Below are 13,862 nucleotides of genomic sequence, written 5' to 3'. Positions count from 1 at the left end.
CTTCACCTCCTTCGTTCGATGTAAAGTGTATGAAAAATTTGATTTGGTATACAAGGATATATTATTTGGTTTTTATAGTGTTAATAATTCACTAAGAAGGGAATATTATTTAATCAACCTTTTGATAATACTAGCCAAATTCCATATTCATAAATGCAAATTTTCTGAAAAAAAGCCCTTTTTCAAACTTTTTATGATTGAGTTAAACCAATATATCAAAGCAATAAAATATTCTTCCAACCCCAAAGCTATAAGAACCTTTGACACCCTGGAAATTTTTTAAATGTACAGAATAGCAACTTACTGCTTTTTCTGCTCTTGTTTATAATTTTTTTTTTTTTTTCTCTTTTGTTCTTTATACTCCCCTGGCACATTTTGTTACTCTTTGTTTTGTCTGTGTACTTAAAATTGACTTGAATTTGTATCTTGTATATCTTCAATAAAGATATAAAAAAAAAAAAAGAAAAAAGAAAGAACATTCTTCCAGACTAAAGCAGAGAAAAAGTCCCACAGAGCATCTGGAAGATCCACATTCTTTCACTTTGAGCTTTTCTTTGGGATCAAATCTCTGCCTCCAACGGCTGTTCTGACTGATGATCAGAAGGAGCTGTTTCCAGGAAATAGTCAGGCCCCTCCCTTCAGCTCCATCAGGAGTTTCTGCTTCAGTGTCAGTAGATGACAGATGAGGGGGGGTCATGCACGTCTGGAAGGGGGAGAACAGAAAGCAGAAGGTCACATGACCTTCACTGACATCAACTATCTGTCAATCTGACAGCTTGAAGCTCCGCCCCTCCTCCCAGTGACTAGCAGGTTCCTGGTTGAGGCTGCTCCAGCTGCTGCCCCGCCCACCTGTGCTGCCCCGCCTCCATCCAGGTGGACTCTTCCTGGTTGTGAGTCAGTGATCAGTGCTGCAGCTGCGTTGACACGGTGAGGGAGACTCTTCTTCCTCTTCATCTCTTTGCAGAAACTGAAGTGAGTTTGTTTCTGGAACTTTGTCTTCACTAACTTGACTGTTTGTTTCTGAATGTTTGGAGAAGATCTTCTTCTTTCTCTGCAAACTCTCCTCCCTCTGCTGTTTCCAAAGCTTCATCATTGTTGGATCAACAACATGGAGGACTCTTCTTCATCACCTCAACAACAATCAGCTGATGCTTGTTGGCTTTTTTCATTTCTGACTCCAAACCTTCCTGTTCTCCTCCATCCAGTCTGTGGGAGAACTCCTTCCTAAAGTAATAGATTACAGTTCCAGGTAACAGAGTCCTATTTCCTCCTTCCATGTTCAGGAACTCTGGGATTCCATCAGACCAACAAGCTAGAATAGAAATGTTTGGAGCAGAGAGACCATGAGGCCTTAGTGGATGAAAACAAAGATTTTTCTGCTTTTCTTCAACTATCAATTCTATTTTTCAGATCATCTTCAATGATTTTGCTGTTAGTCTTCATAGACTCTAAACTTTAGTTGTTGTCTTCCTCATGGTGTGTTTTGTGTGTTTTTGGACAGAGTTGTGTCTAGTTTTTCTAGTTCAGTCATTTGAACTTTAGGACAGAGAATTGGAGCCACCATCTAATTAACAAAGAAATAATTTATCAGAATAAAGTCCTACAATGATGAGAATAACCTGGTAGGATTATGGGTAATAGAGTTAATATTTTACAATAATAAAGTCATAATTTCATAAGTTATGAGTTGCGGATGAAAGTCTTCATTTATAAACAATAGTCTGTTCACTAAGAACAGTCTAGGTAACAAACAGGAACCAGTTTGGTGACAGACGTAGATTCTTGTCTGTCATTCAGAATCAGTTTCACTAAGAAGTAAATAAATCTATTAGTGATTCCACATTGATTAGAAGTTAAAGGACATGGAAGATAATTTAAAGTAAACTGGACCTCTTCAGAAGAAGATTAAATAGGTTAAAAAGTAACTCGGGAGTCATGTTACAGTTTTCAGAGAGTAATCCTGTAAGGTAATAGATTACTTTAGAACAAGTAACCTGTAATGGTTTCCAGTTCAGAGGTTCAACAGTGGAATCAAAGTCTCCGTTGGAGCTTTGAGAGGAAGAATTCATGTCTTTCTTTCTTTTCTCCTCATTCTTTGATTTCTGTCTGTTTTTCTTGATGCTTCATGTTTCCTGAAGTGTAGAAACAGGAAGTTTGTTGTTTCTGTGTCAAAGTGACTGAATGGAAATGTTGCTGCTGCAGCTCCATGTCTCCACCTGCTGGAGGGAGAGCAGAAGTGCAGCAGCTGATGGCAGCTTCCTCTGCTGATGAGGAGGGTTTCCTCTGCAGGTGAAGGTGTGTGTGAGCTGATGTGGATCCAGTGAATCCAGCAGCATGGATCAGTGGGAGGAGCCACAGGAGGGAGCCCCTCCCTCTAAAAGCAGAGATGGTAACCATGACAACCAGAGCAAAGCTCAGAGGTGAGATGAACATCTCCAACTGTCCATGATCTTCTCCATGTCAGAGCTCAGGACTCACACCAGCAACCTGCATTCTCCACAGGAACCAACCTGGACCTGAACTTGGATCGGGATCTGATTCTGGATCCAGCAGTGTTTCCTGCAGGAGTGACAGATCAAAGGGTCATAATCCAGACTTCAAAGCCATTCGTTCAGGAGCGGAACAGTAAGTGTTTGTCAGAGACTGGATTCACCAAATGAACTATCGTGATATTTCACTGAATCGATTTTTTTCCAAAACCACAAATGATTCCAGTTACAATACCTGCATGATAAACTGAAACTGTCAGCAAAATCAAAGATAGGAAAATAGTGAGATGACACACAACGCATGCAAAAACGTGTTTTCCAAATGCAAAAAAATATATAATTGAAAAGAAAATAATTAATACTTTCATTTGCAACTTAGAAAGTTTTGTGTGCAACGTAGTGGCAGGAATATCACTCCATGCATGCAGTGTCACACAGTTGTCAGAAGGGGGCGTTAGAACAGACTGTCTCACTGCAGATCAGTCTGTTCATGATGTGAGTTCAATAGTTCAACATGAAGAGAATCCGATGAACAGAAGAGATGAGTTTCTAATAAAACAATTGTTTGTCCATCAGGATTCAACAGACACCTGGACCTAAATCTGAACTTAAACCTAAACCTGGATCTGGATCCAGCAGTGTTTCCTTCAGGAGTGACTGGTCAAAGGGTCGTAATCCTAACTTCAAGGACATCCATCCAGGACTGAAACAGTAAGTGTTTGTCAGAGTTAAAGGATTCTGGATTCTAGTTCAGATGATCTGTAGTTTTCAGATGAAGGACTTGAGGTCTGGTTCAGTTCTGGATCTCTCTGATCAGACCCACTTGGAGCAACATGTGTGTGATGAGATCTTTTCAGTTGAGTCTTCTGAGAGTCTCTGAGAGACATCAGAGATGTTGGAGAAGAAAACATGTTGACTGCTGACTCTGACTGACAGCAGCTCCAGTCTGATTCCAACCAAATCAGGAGAAAAGTTCCAGTTTTCTCTGCTTTGCTAGATTTTCTTGGTGAAAATGTCTGACTTTGGTTTCATAGTGTGGCTGATTTCTCCAAGTCTGACAAAGTTGACCACGCCCACTAGGTGAGCGTCCAGCAGGTCACCCACAGACTTTGCTGCTTTGTTTCCAACATTGTCGTCTGGATTGAGTCCCAAATGAAATAAACGGTTCACGGTTCTCCTTGAAAAGCCACTTGTTGTTAAAGCTACATTTGATTGACATTTTGGAGCTTTCCACAATCCATGAACAGCAAGTAGAAAGCGTCACGCGCTGAACTGATGAAAGTTCCACCTGCTTTACACCAACAGAAACTCTCATCACTGATAGTTCCAGGTTGAACTTCTGCCACAATTTCACTTCAGATCTTTATTTATTCAAATATTTTTCTCAACACAGATTACAGCTGTTCCTGTAAGAACAAAAGCAAAGAAAAACTAACAAAAAAAAAAGAACAAAGACAGACATGAGTAGCGGGGACCAACTAAGACATTGTTTCAAGTCCGGTCAGAGGGAGCAGAATATTGTGTCCATTTCTTCCATCGATCTTCCAGTTTTTGTGCATCTAGCCTTAAGTAATACGTTATCTTCTCCATGGAGAAAATGTCCTCCATAATGTCTCTCCATTGCTGCAGTGTCTGCATTTCACTTCTCAGCCAGTTTCTAGTATCATCACCTTGAACAGGTTCTTGTCTTCTGGTCGAATGACGTCCGTCGTTAGGCCAAAGTACAGTATCTGTGGGTCCATATCTCACATCCTAGGAAATCTGAAAGGTTTTGACCATATTTTCCCAGAAAGGAGAAATATTTCCACATGACCAGAAGATGTGTGAATGGTTAGCATTAAAGTCCCCACACAGCCTCCAGCATTGTTGTGGGGTTCCCAGCTGTTTACTCTTTATGTGAGGACTAATAAAAAACCTTGTCAAGTTTTTCCATTCAAATTGTCTCATTTTCTAGAACATGTGGAGCTATGCTGTAGTCCACAGATTGAATGCCATTCATCTTCTGACAGTGAAAATTGGAATTCTGATTCCCACTTTTGTTTTATATACAGAGTTATATCCATTACAGTTTAACAAGCATCTGTACAGTTTGGAAACAACCTTTGAGTGTAGCTTCTTATAAGACCCCGTCAGCATTTCTATTAACTTGCTTCCGTCTTGACGAAGATATTTTTTAATCTCCGTATTGTAAAAGTGCCTTAATTGGAAATACCTGAATAGGTCAGCTGTATCCAGCTGATCCTCCTCTTTGAGCCTTCCAAAGGATTTGAACAGTTTTCTATCTGTTAACATGCACACTGCCGTCATTCCTCTGTCACTCCATTTCTTAAAGGTATTGTCCGTCTGTCCCATTCTGAATTTTTGAGCTTGTGAGGGCCAGATAAGTAGTTTGTAATCTCCACCTATGTTGTATTTATTGGCCACGCCCATCCAGATATTCAGTGTCGTTTCAATAATAGGGTTTTGTTCTATGATTTCTATTTCTATTTTCTCCCCCAGTCTTGCTTGTGGTGGACATTTACTGTAGGTCAACTCCATTTGTTTCCATTTGGAGTGATATTCTGTTGGACACCAACATACTATGTATCTTAACTGGGCTGCTAAATAGTATTCTCTAAAGCTTGTTAACACTTTGCGTCTTTTAATGGGATTACCAAGGCCATTCACATTTATTGAGTCTTTTATAATTTCCTTGCTCACTCATTTCCGTCAAACATAATAACAGTGGACCCCGCTGAAAAACTAAAAAAAAACTGTGAAAAAGCACAACATAAGCCGGTGAATAAGAAAAGCATAAACATTACAAGTACATAAAGGGTACCTGAGATTTCCACGCAGTGGGGGACGTGTTTCTCCCACCTGGGCCCCGCTGGCAGGTCTAGAGTTGTCTCTCCCAGAGGGAGAGGGCCCTATGGAGGATTTGGGGCAACAAAGAGACCCTTCCATCCTTATTGTCCAGCGTTGGAATCCTCACCTGTGCTTCTGGTGCCGCCCCGTAAATCCAGTGAATTTGAGGAGGCGTGGTTATTAACGTCTTCCAATTATATCACTTATCTTCTTTCTGGCAAACTCTCTTAGCTTTTCCTGTACTCTTTGCCTGGTGGGGGGTCTGCTCTCCGGTTGTGGGGGAGCTGCTAGTTGCCATCCTAGTATCTCCTGCAGACGGGACTCCCCCCCCCCCCCCCCCCCCCCTCGTCTTCTGTTGTTGAGACCGGCACTTGCACATCGAAACCCCATCTGCGCAGCTCGAGGCCGGCTGCGTGAGCGCCGCTGTACACCTGAACGCCGTCCTTCCAGTGGATCCGACTACTTAGCGGCTGGGTGGCTCGGTTGGGAAGGTGGGAGGCTACCATTCAGGAATCCAGGGTTCAATTCACGGAGGGGATAAACAATGGTACTGGGTCAATTACCATAGCAATGGCGAGCAATGAACATCACCCAGTGAGGGTCCTTAGGCAAGACCCTTAACGCTACTGCCTCCCGAGCGGTTAGGCTACAGCTCACCGCTCCCCCAGGGGATGGGTCAAAATGCAGAGAAGAATTTCCCCATTGTGGGATCATAAAGTATCAATTATTATTATTATTACTTGTTTGGAATCGTATGCTGCTGTTCTTCAGAGCTTTCTTGATCGCTTGGTATTCTTTGCTCTTCTGGAGAATCTCAGGTGCGTAATCATGATCAAAATAAATGTGTCTGCCTTTTATCTGAATCTGTCCCTTTTTCCAAGCTTCTCTCAATACCTGCTCTTTGGCGGTGAATTCTTGAAAGTTGATGATGATTGGTCTAGAGGGAGCGTTGGGTCCTGGCTTGCGTATGGGGGTTCGGTGAGCCCGCTGGATTTTTAGATCCAGGTCTGAGGGTAATGGTAGCTCCCGTCTGAAGAGATCGATAATGAATTGGAGTACGGACTTCTTTTCCGCTCCTTCCTCCACTCCGACCAATCTAATGTTGTTTCTCCTGGATCTTGATTCGAGGTCTGTTAGTTTATTTTGAATGATCCTTTGGCGTTTAATACACTGAAGTATGCGGGTCAGCTCCGTTGATACTTCCTCGACTTCCCCCACGCGAGTCTCCTCTTTCATTACCCTCTTTCAACTTGAACTTGAGTGTTTCTATGGCTCTCAGTAAGTGGCTCGGCGTTACATTAGCGTCTGCGTTCGGATTAGCTTGTTCGGCTGCGTTACTGGTCTTTGGATCTAAACTGCTCTTCTCTTGCGCTTTTGGCATTGTCGTGTCTTGCTTGCCTCTCGTTTTTACTCGTTCCCACCCGGTAACGCGTTCAGGGTTTGAAACTGTTGCTGTGTATGACTTCTGAGTGGGTAGTTTTAATGGTTATTTAAGGAGCGGCCACCTGACACGTCCGTCCTCTGGCTCTACTTCATCCAATGTCCCCAAATCTCATCTTAAACTACTTTATTTTTAGGTTTTTGAATCCAAAATATGAACATTTCATGACTTTTCCAAAAATTTACAGAAGATTTAATTTTTCAAAAACTTTTCAAGAATCTAGAAATTACATTTTTCAGAACTTTTCCAGGTTTTCATGACGTATGAACCCCATTTAAAGCTGAACTTCACATTCTATTTTATAGAGTGGTATGAGAAGGTTTGCCCCCCTGATAATTTTCCATATTTTTCTTCATAAATCATTGGTTGTTGGCATCATCATTTCAGTTAAATCTATCATCTAGCAGATGAACACAGTGATATTCGAGAAATGAAATGAAGTTTATTGGATTTAAGAAACTGTGCAATAATTACTTCAACAAAAATAGGTAAGTGCATGAACATGAGAAATCAAGAAAACAAACACTAAAACATCTTCAAACACAGGATTTGACATAGAGAGATAAAAACAATCAAAGCAGTACAGCAACACAGCAACAACAGAAGTCTCATGTTGTTTTAAAAGCCAGAGCATAAAAATGGGTGTTAATAATGGACAGTGATGGAGCTTCTCTTATGGACAGAGACAGAGAGTTCCAAAGCTTTGGAGCAGCGACAGCTAAAGCTCTGTCCCCTCTGAGCTTCATCTGGACCTCGGTACCTCCAGAAGCAGCTGAACAGCTGATCTGAGGCACCGAGGTGGTGAGTAAGGAGAGAGAAGTTCAGGGAGGGACAGCGGGGACAGACCATGGAAAGATTTAAGAACAATCTAGAATCTTAAAGTGAACTCTACAATGCTCAGGCAGCCAGTGGAGCCATGCTACAATTGGCGTGATGTGGTCTCTCTTACGACCTCCAACCAGAAGACGGGCAGCTGCATTCTGAACACGTTGGAGACGTGAGAGACGACTGGCTGAGTCCAACACACAGAGAATTACAGTAATCCAGCCGGGACGTGATGAACGCCTGGATTACAGTTTCAAAATGTGCAGCTGTTAAAAAAGGTTTTACCTTAGCAAGTTGGTGAAGATGAAAAGAGCTTGACTTCACCACTGAGCTTATCTGCTGATCCAGTTTAACACGAATGTCCAGTTTAAAACCCAGATTAGAGACATTTGTTTTTAAAAAGTTAGTCAAGGGACCCAAATCAACTTGGGACAGTCCACCAAAAACTAAAACTTCTGTTTTATTTTCATTAAAACTCCAAAAGCTAAGGGCCGACCAGTCCTTAATGTCCTGAAGACATGACATCAGCTGCTTCATGGAGAGATCATCTTTTTTTAACGGCAGATAGATCTGGCTGTGATCTGCATACAAATGAAAAGAAATGCCGTTGTTCCTCAAGATTGACCCTAAGGGTAACAGATACAGAGAGAACAAGAGTGGCCCTAGAACCGATCCTTGTGGAACCCCATAAAGAACCTGAGTTGTGGTAGATTCAAAACACCCAAGCAGACACACATGGTTCTTTCTGCCATGTAAGACTTAAACCAGTCCAGTGCTGTACCTCAGATCCCCACAAAGTTCTGGAGCCTAGATATTAGAGTACTGTGGTCTACTGTGTCAAATGCTGCTGTTAGATCCAGCAGAACCAGGACGACATAGTCTCCAGCATCATTAGCCAGAAGAATGTCGTTGCTGACTCTTAGTAATGCTGACTCTGTACTGTGCAAAGACCTAAAACCAGACTGGAAGACTCAAAGAATTTGACGTTGGCTTAGGAAGTCTTTAGCTGCGAGTAGACCACTTTCTCCAGGAGTTTAGAGATGTAGGGCATCTTGGTCTGAAATCAGCCAACACGGTACTGTCCAGGCTGGGTTTTTTAAGTAGAGGCTGGACTGTTGCATGTTTAAAAACAGCAGAGACGCCACCAGCAGCCAGACTGCTGTTGATGATTGAGAGGACCATCTGTGCAACGTTTGAGGCTAAGGAAGTTGATAACCTCAGCTTTCTGTTCCAGAAATGGAGGTATGTTTCAGGGTAGGTCAAGTTGCCATAGCAACTCATGCTCTGAACATAACCTGGTCTGGAGCAGGTTTAGTTGAAGCTTAGTTTGTTTACAGAGAGGTGAAGCAGCATGCCGTGTCCATTTGAAGATGATTTAGTGGATGAAGAAGTTCAGATAATACTTTTTCCACCATGAGAGGCTGATAAGACCACATATGGATGTTGGAAAGAGAAACTTTATACTTTGATCTAACTTCATTATTTGCTTCAGTTAAGATAAATCACTTTTTTGTTCAGTCAGTTTAAAAATAACACGTAGTTTTCAGACATTTATTTTACTTTCATTCAAATTAATTCAATTTAGTAGGTGTAACTTTGGTGCTGCTGTTAGATCGGCACCGCAAAGGATTGTGGGATACCATTCCCTTTGCCTGTCTGGACGGATTTGGGTATAAGTGTGGGTTTTTACCAAATGTGTTTAGTTGTTTATCTGTTTTACTGTGTTTTGCAGAGTTATTTGTCCTGTTATGTTTAATTCTTTCTGCTCTATGAGTGAGAAGGAGGAAGAGGAGGATGAGGATATGTAGCACCACTAGTGCTTGGTTGTAGAACTGGTGGTAGATTTCATGCTGCATATCTATATTGTGTTTTCCATTTTAATGTTATAAAAATGAAAATATCTGCAGGCTCAAACTTAGACTTATGAGAGTTCAGGAAGTACAATAAATTAAAAACATTTAATTGAATTGGAGTAATATGACATTTAGTTAGATAAATATGTAAATTTGAGTTGTAAAAACAAATTGAGTTTTATAGACGTAAGAAATAAGGTTGAATAAATTTAACTCAATTACTTGTTACCAACAGAAGTAATTCATTTAAGTTTGATAATTTATATACATATATGCGTCACAATGAAAATAGAAACAAGATTATAAACTCGTGCGTTTACTTTGTCTGTTCTTCTACTACAAGCAGAAACTCTTTCTTTTGATGATGCAGCCGTGTTACTTTATTGATGGACGTATAATCTTCATAAGCCGTCATTTAAATCTCAGACTCCGTCTCACTGAAGTATGGCCTCTCTTTTTTTCTCCACGCGTTTCCATGGTGACTCCAGAAATCTGCGATCCATTGAGAATGTCTTTATGTAATTGTATAATTGTTTATAATATATGTGTTCATATATGGAAAAAAAAAGAAGAAAAATTTCTGTTTGTTTATAACGGTTCTTGAGCGTGAACATTTTCTTTATATTCTCTTTTTATTTATTATTTTCTTTTTTTTTTTTTTTTTTTTTTTTTTTATATATATATTCTAAATAAACTTGTTTCCATCCCATTCCATGTACCTGCTGTGCACGTGCATTAACCCAGGGTTACCAGGTGGAGCGTGATTACACTAACTCATATCTGGTCTTCTGGAACCGACATGCCCAGAGTAAACAAGTTCAGGCGGATTTCAGCCAGAGTTCAGGGTTAAAGTCAGGGGAGTTTAAACGGGCCTTCTGGAATACCCCCCAGGACAGCAGGGCACAGTATTCAAACACTGGTGCATTGCAAAACCAGTCCGTGAAACCCCCAGTAAAAACAGGATCTACCTCTGCCGTGATCCAGACTCTAGGCTTGAGCCAACTAACTCTGCTCCGTGAGCTAACCGGCTTTCTCACAGGAAACTAGCACCATGCCAACCACACATTCAATTCAATTCAATTTTCTTTGCAAAGCCCAAATTCACAACAACAGTCGTCTTGATGGGCGTCGTTTCAGTAATTGAAAAAGTAAAACATAGAGGATCTGGACAGCCTGACAAGCTACATCGACGAGCAATACGAGCGTTTCGTCATGGGAAAAACCCTCAGTCAGCCAAGCCAGCCGCCCCCACCAAGCGGAGCCGACCCGAAGAATCACTGGGAGCTTCTCCACCGAAGACGGAGTTCGAATCTAACGCGTGGGATATGCTTCTTAGCATAGATGCCAAACTATCCAGCTTCGACAGCCGTCTTTCCCTCCTGGAAGTTCTTCACCGGGAATTTCAAGAGATCAAGGATGCTCTAGAATTTTCCCAAAAACAAGTGGAAACCCTGACCGCGGAGAATTCAGCGCTGAGGGAGTCGGTAAGGTCCATCACTGATGGAATGAGCCAACTCTCTGAAGAAAATAAGAAGATCAAGGAGTCCATTCTGGATCTTCAATCAAGATCCATGAGAGATAACCTAGTGGTCATGGGAATACCAGAAACACCAGAAGAAAACGCAGAGGAAAAAATTAAAAACTTTATTCAAACCCAGCTAAAGCTTCCAGAGGAAAAAGTTAAAACCATAAACTTTCACCGTGTGCATCGCATGGGAGCAGTGAGACCTGGGAACCGCAGGCCCAGACCCATCATGGCCAAGTTTGTCCTTCACAAGGAGAAGGAAGAGGTGAGGCGCCGTGGCAGGGAGCTCCGAGGAACCGACTTCAGGATGGATGATCAGTTCCCTAAAGAAAGGATCCTGTTCCCCATCAGAAGGAAGTTTCTGAGTGAAGGGGCCCCTGCTGTCATCTCTGTGGACCGACTCTATGTGAATGGACAGCTCCACCGCGACCCAAACGTCACTCCCTGGCTCTTCTAAACCAGATATGTATCCACACCCTTTACACTCTCTGCACAGGTGTCAGTTTATGCTTATATGTGACACACTGGGCAGAACTCACGGGGCATAAAGGTTTTCCACTTTAGGTAAAATCACCACCAGTCTCCTCAGCAGCTTCAACCTGTTTATGATAGGTTTGTTCTGTTTCTACCCTCCCTGTTTCCTTAGTTATCCCCCCCCCCTCTGCACTCCTTTCTCTTTTTTCTTTTTTCACACACTATTCCCTCCCCCTCACCTAAGCTGCCACATAACTCAGCCACTCTACAATGGTACTGATCTGCACAACACACTCAGACACTCAGCATGTCCAGCATTATATCACATGCACTGTACATTACACATAAAGCCTCATAGCAACATCAAGCACACCATTATGTGTACATATATACTCATTTTTGCCTCCATCAATAACATACAGTTTCTAGCATTCACCTCAACAGCAGCATGTCCACCCTAAGGTTAGTTACTTGGAATGTGCACGGAGCTGGAACCAGAGAGAAGAGACTGAAAATATTGACCAAATCAAAAGATCTCCAAACTGATTTTGCGTTTCTTCAAGAAACTCATACGTCTAATTCCTCAGTGAATATTCTCATCACAGCAGATTTTACCAACGTATATTCAGCTTGTTATAATTCTAGACAGAGAGGAGTAACAATTATGATAAATAGGGAAATTAAATTCACAGAAACTAGTACAGTCATAGACCCAGAAGGAAGATTTATAATAGTCACTCTTTCCACTCAAAATATGCAGCTGTGTTTAGCTAATGTGTACGCCCCCAATGTAGATGACCCTAAATTCTTTCATTCCTTCTTCTCTGCGCTATCTGAACATACAGACAAATCGCTAATCATTGCAGGTGACCTCAACATGTGTTTAGATCCAGAGATGGATAGGCTAAATAACACAGGAAATCTTAGAATCTGGCAATCCACAAACACTGTTAAACAGTACATGGAGGATTTTGGTCTTTGTGATGTTTGGCGTTTATTCCACCCCACAAAAAGAACTTATACCTTTTTTTCCACAGTTCATCAATCATACTCCAGGCTAGATTATTTCTTGGTTAACAGCTCCTTGTTTGAGCATAGCTACGGAAGCACAGATCCACCCCATTACTATCAGCGACCACGCACCAGTTTCCCTGACTCTTAAAAACAAAACATCACCACCTTCATTAAGGAGCTGGAGGTTCAATACATCGTTGCTCAGAGACCCTAACTTTATAGATTTCTTTGCTAAAGAATGATCCCCATATCTTCAAAATAATGACCACCCAGGTATTTCCTTGTGCCTTTTATGGGAGGCCGGGAAAGCAAAGAAAAAAAAAGAAAAGAAAACTCTAAACTAGTGGATTTAGAGCAAAAAATCAGACTGTTAGAGGAAATCTACAGCAACTCTCCGGATGATCAAACTCTACAACAAATAAGGAAAGTAAGAATCGAATTAAATGAAATAACTAATCAAAGAACACAGTTTTTATTACAGAGACTACGCTTGGAGAGGTTTGATCACAGTAATAAATCTGGGAAATATTTGGCAAATCAACTCAAAATAAACAAAGAGAAGACAACTATTTCATCAGTCATAGACCTAACAGGAAATGCAACACATGATCCAGCTGCAATAAATTCAGTTTTTAAAAACTTTTACCAATCTCTCTACTCATCCCAAATTAATCCCTCTGACAATGACATCAACAGTTTTCTCAATAGCTTAGATTTGCCTAGACCAACAGAGGAACAAATCACAGCCCTGGAGTCCCCTTTTACTAAAGAAGAGCTACATAAAGCATTAACCAACATGCCTAGTAAAAAAGCCCCAGGACCAGACGGCTTCCCAGCAGAATTTTATAAAGAGTTTTGGCAAATCTTAGCTCCCATTTTTCTCAGAATGACAATAGAAATTAAGGACAACAATTATCTACCTCCAAATATGAATTCTGCTAATATAATCTTACTTCTAAAACCTGGGAAAGATCCCACATCACCATCCAGCTATCGACCCATATCGCTGATTAATGCAGATCTTAAAATAATCTGCAAAGCTTTGGCGGGAAGGCTGGAGAAGGTAGTTCCCTCTCTAATACATCCTGACCAAACAGGTTTTATAAAGGGTAGACATTCATCTACCAACATGCGCAGATTAATCAACCTCATAGATTATACAACCATCAACAACCGAGAAGCAACCATTTTGTCACTGGATGCAGAAAAGGCATTTGATCGGGTCAACTGGAAATTTTTAATAGCCACCCTGAACAAATCTGGCTTTGGAAAATCGTTTATTAACTGGATTAAAATATTATATGCCTCTCCTAATGCTCGTATTAGAACAAATGATCAAACATCTCCAAGCTTTAATTTACAAAGAGGAACCAGACAAGGCTGTCCACTATCTC

At 41.2% G+C, this 13,862-nt stretch overlaps 1 protein-coding gene across 1 annotated transcript in view; it reads left to right on the top strand.

Moving 5' to 3' along the window:
• Positions 1–777: 777 nt before the first annotated feature.
• Positions 778–13,862, top strand: part of LOC110014187 (NACHT, LRR and PYD domains-containing protein 12-like) — a 43,127-nt gene continuing 30,042 nt past the window's right edge. Inside the window, exons 1-4 of the mRNA XM_078930428.1 lie at positions 778–927; positions 2,290–2,420; positions 2,503–2,625; positions 3,066–3,200. Coding sequence (XP_078786554.1) covers positions 2,335–2,420; positions 2,503–2,625; positions 3,066–3,200 — 344 coding nt within the window. The 5' untranslated portion in view covers positions 778–927; positions 2,290–2,334. The remainder of the gene's footprint in view (positions 928–2,289; positions 2,421–2,502; positions 2,626–3,065; positions 3,201–13,862) is intronic.

The sequence above is a fragment of the Oryzias latipes genome, chromosome 2 (assembly GCF_053564925.1).
Source record: "Oryzias latipes strain Hd-rR chromosome 2, Olatipes_Hd-rR_3.1".
NCBI classification, from domain to species: Eukaryota; Metazoa; Chordata; class Actinopteri; order Beloniformes; family Adrianichthyidae; genus Oryzias; species Oryzias latipes.
Note: the sequence above shows the minus strand (reverse complement) of the source record. Positions and strands in the feature narration are given on the sequence as shown.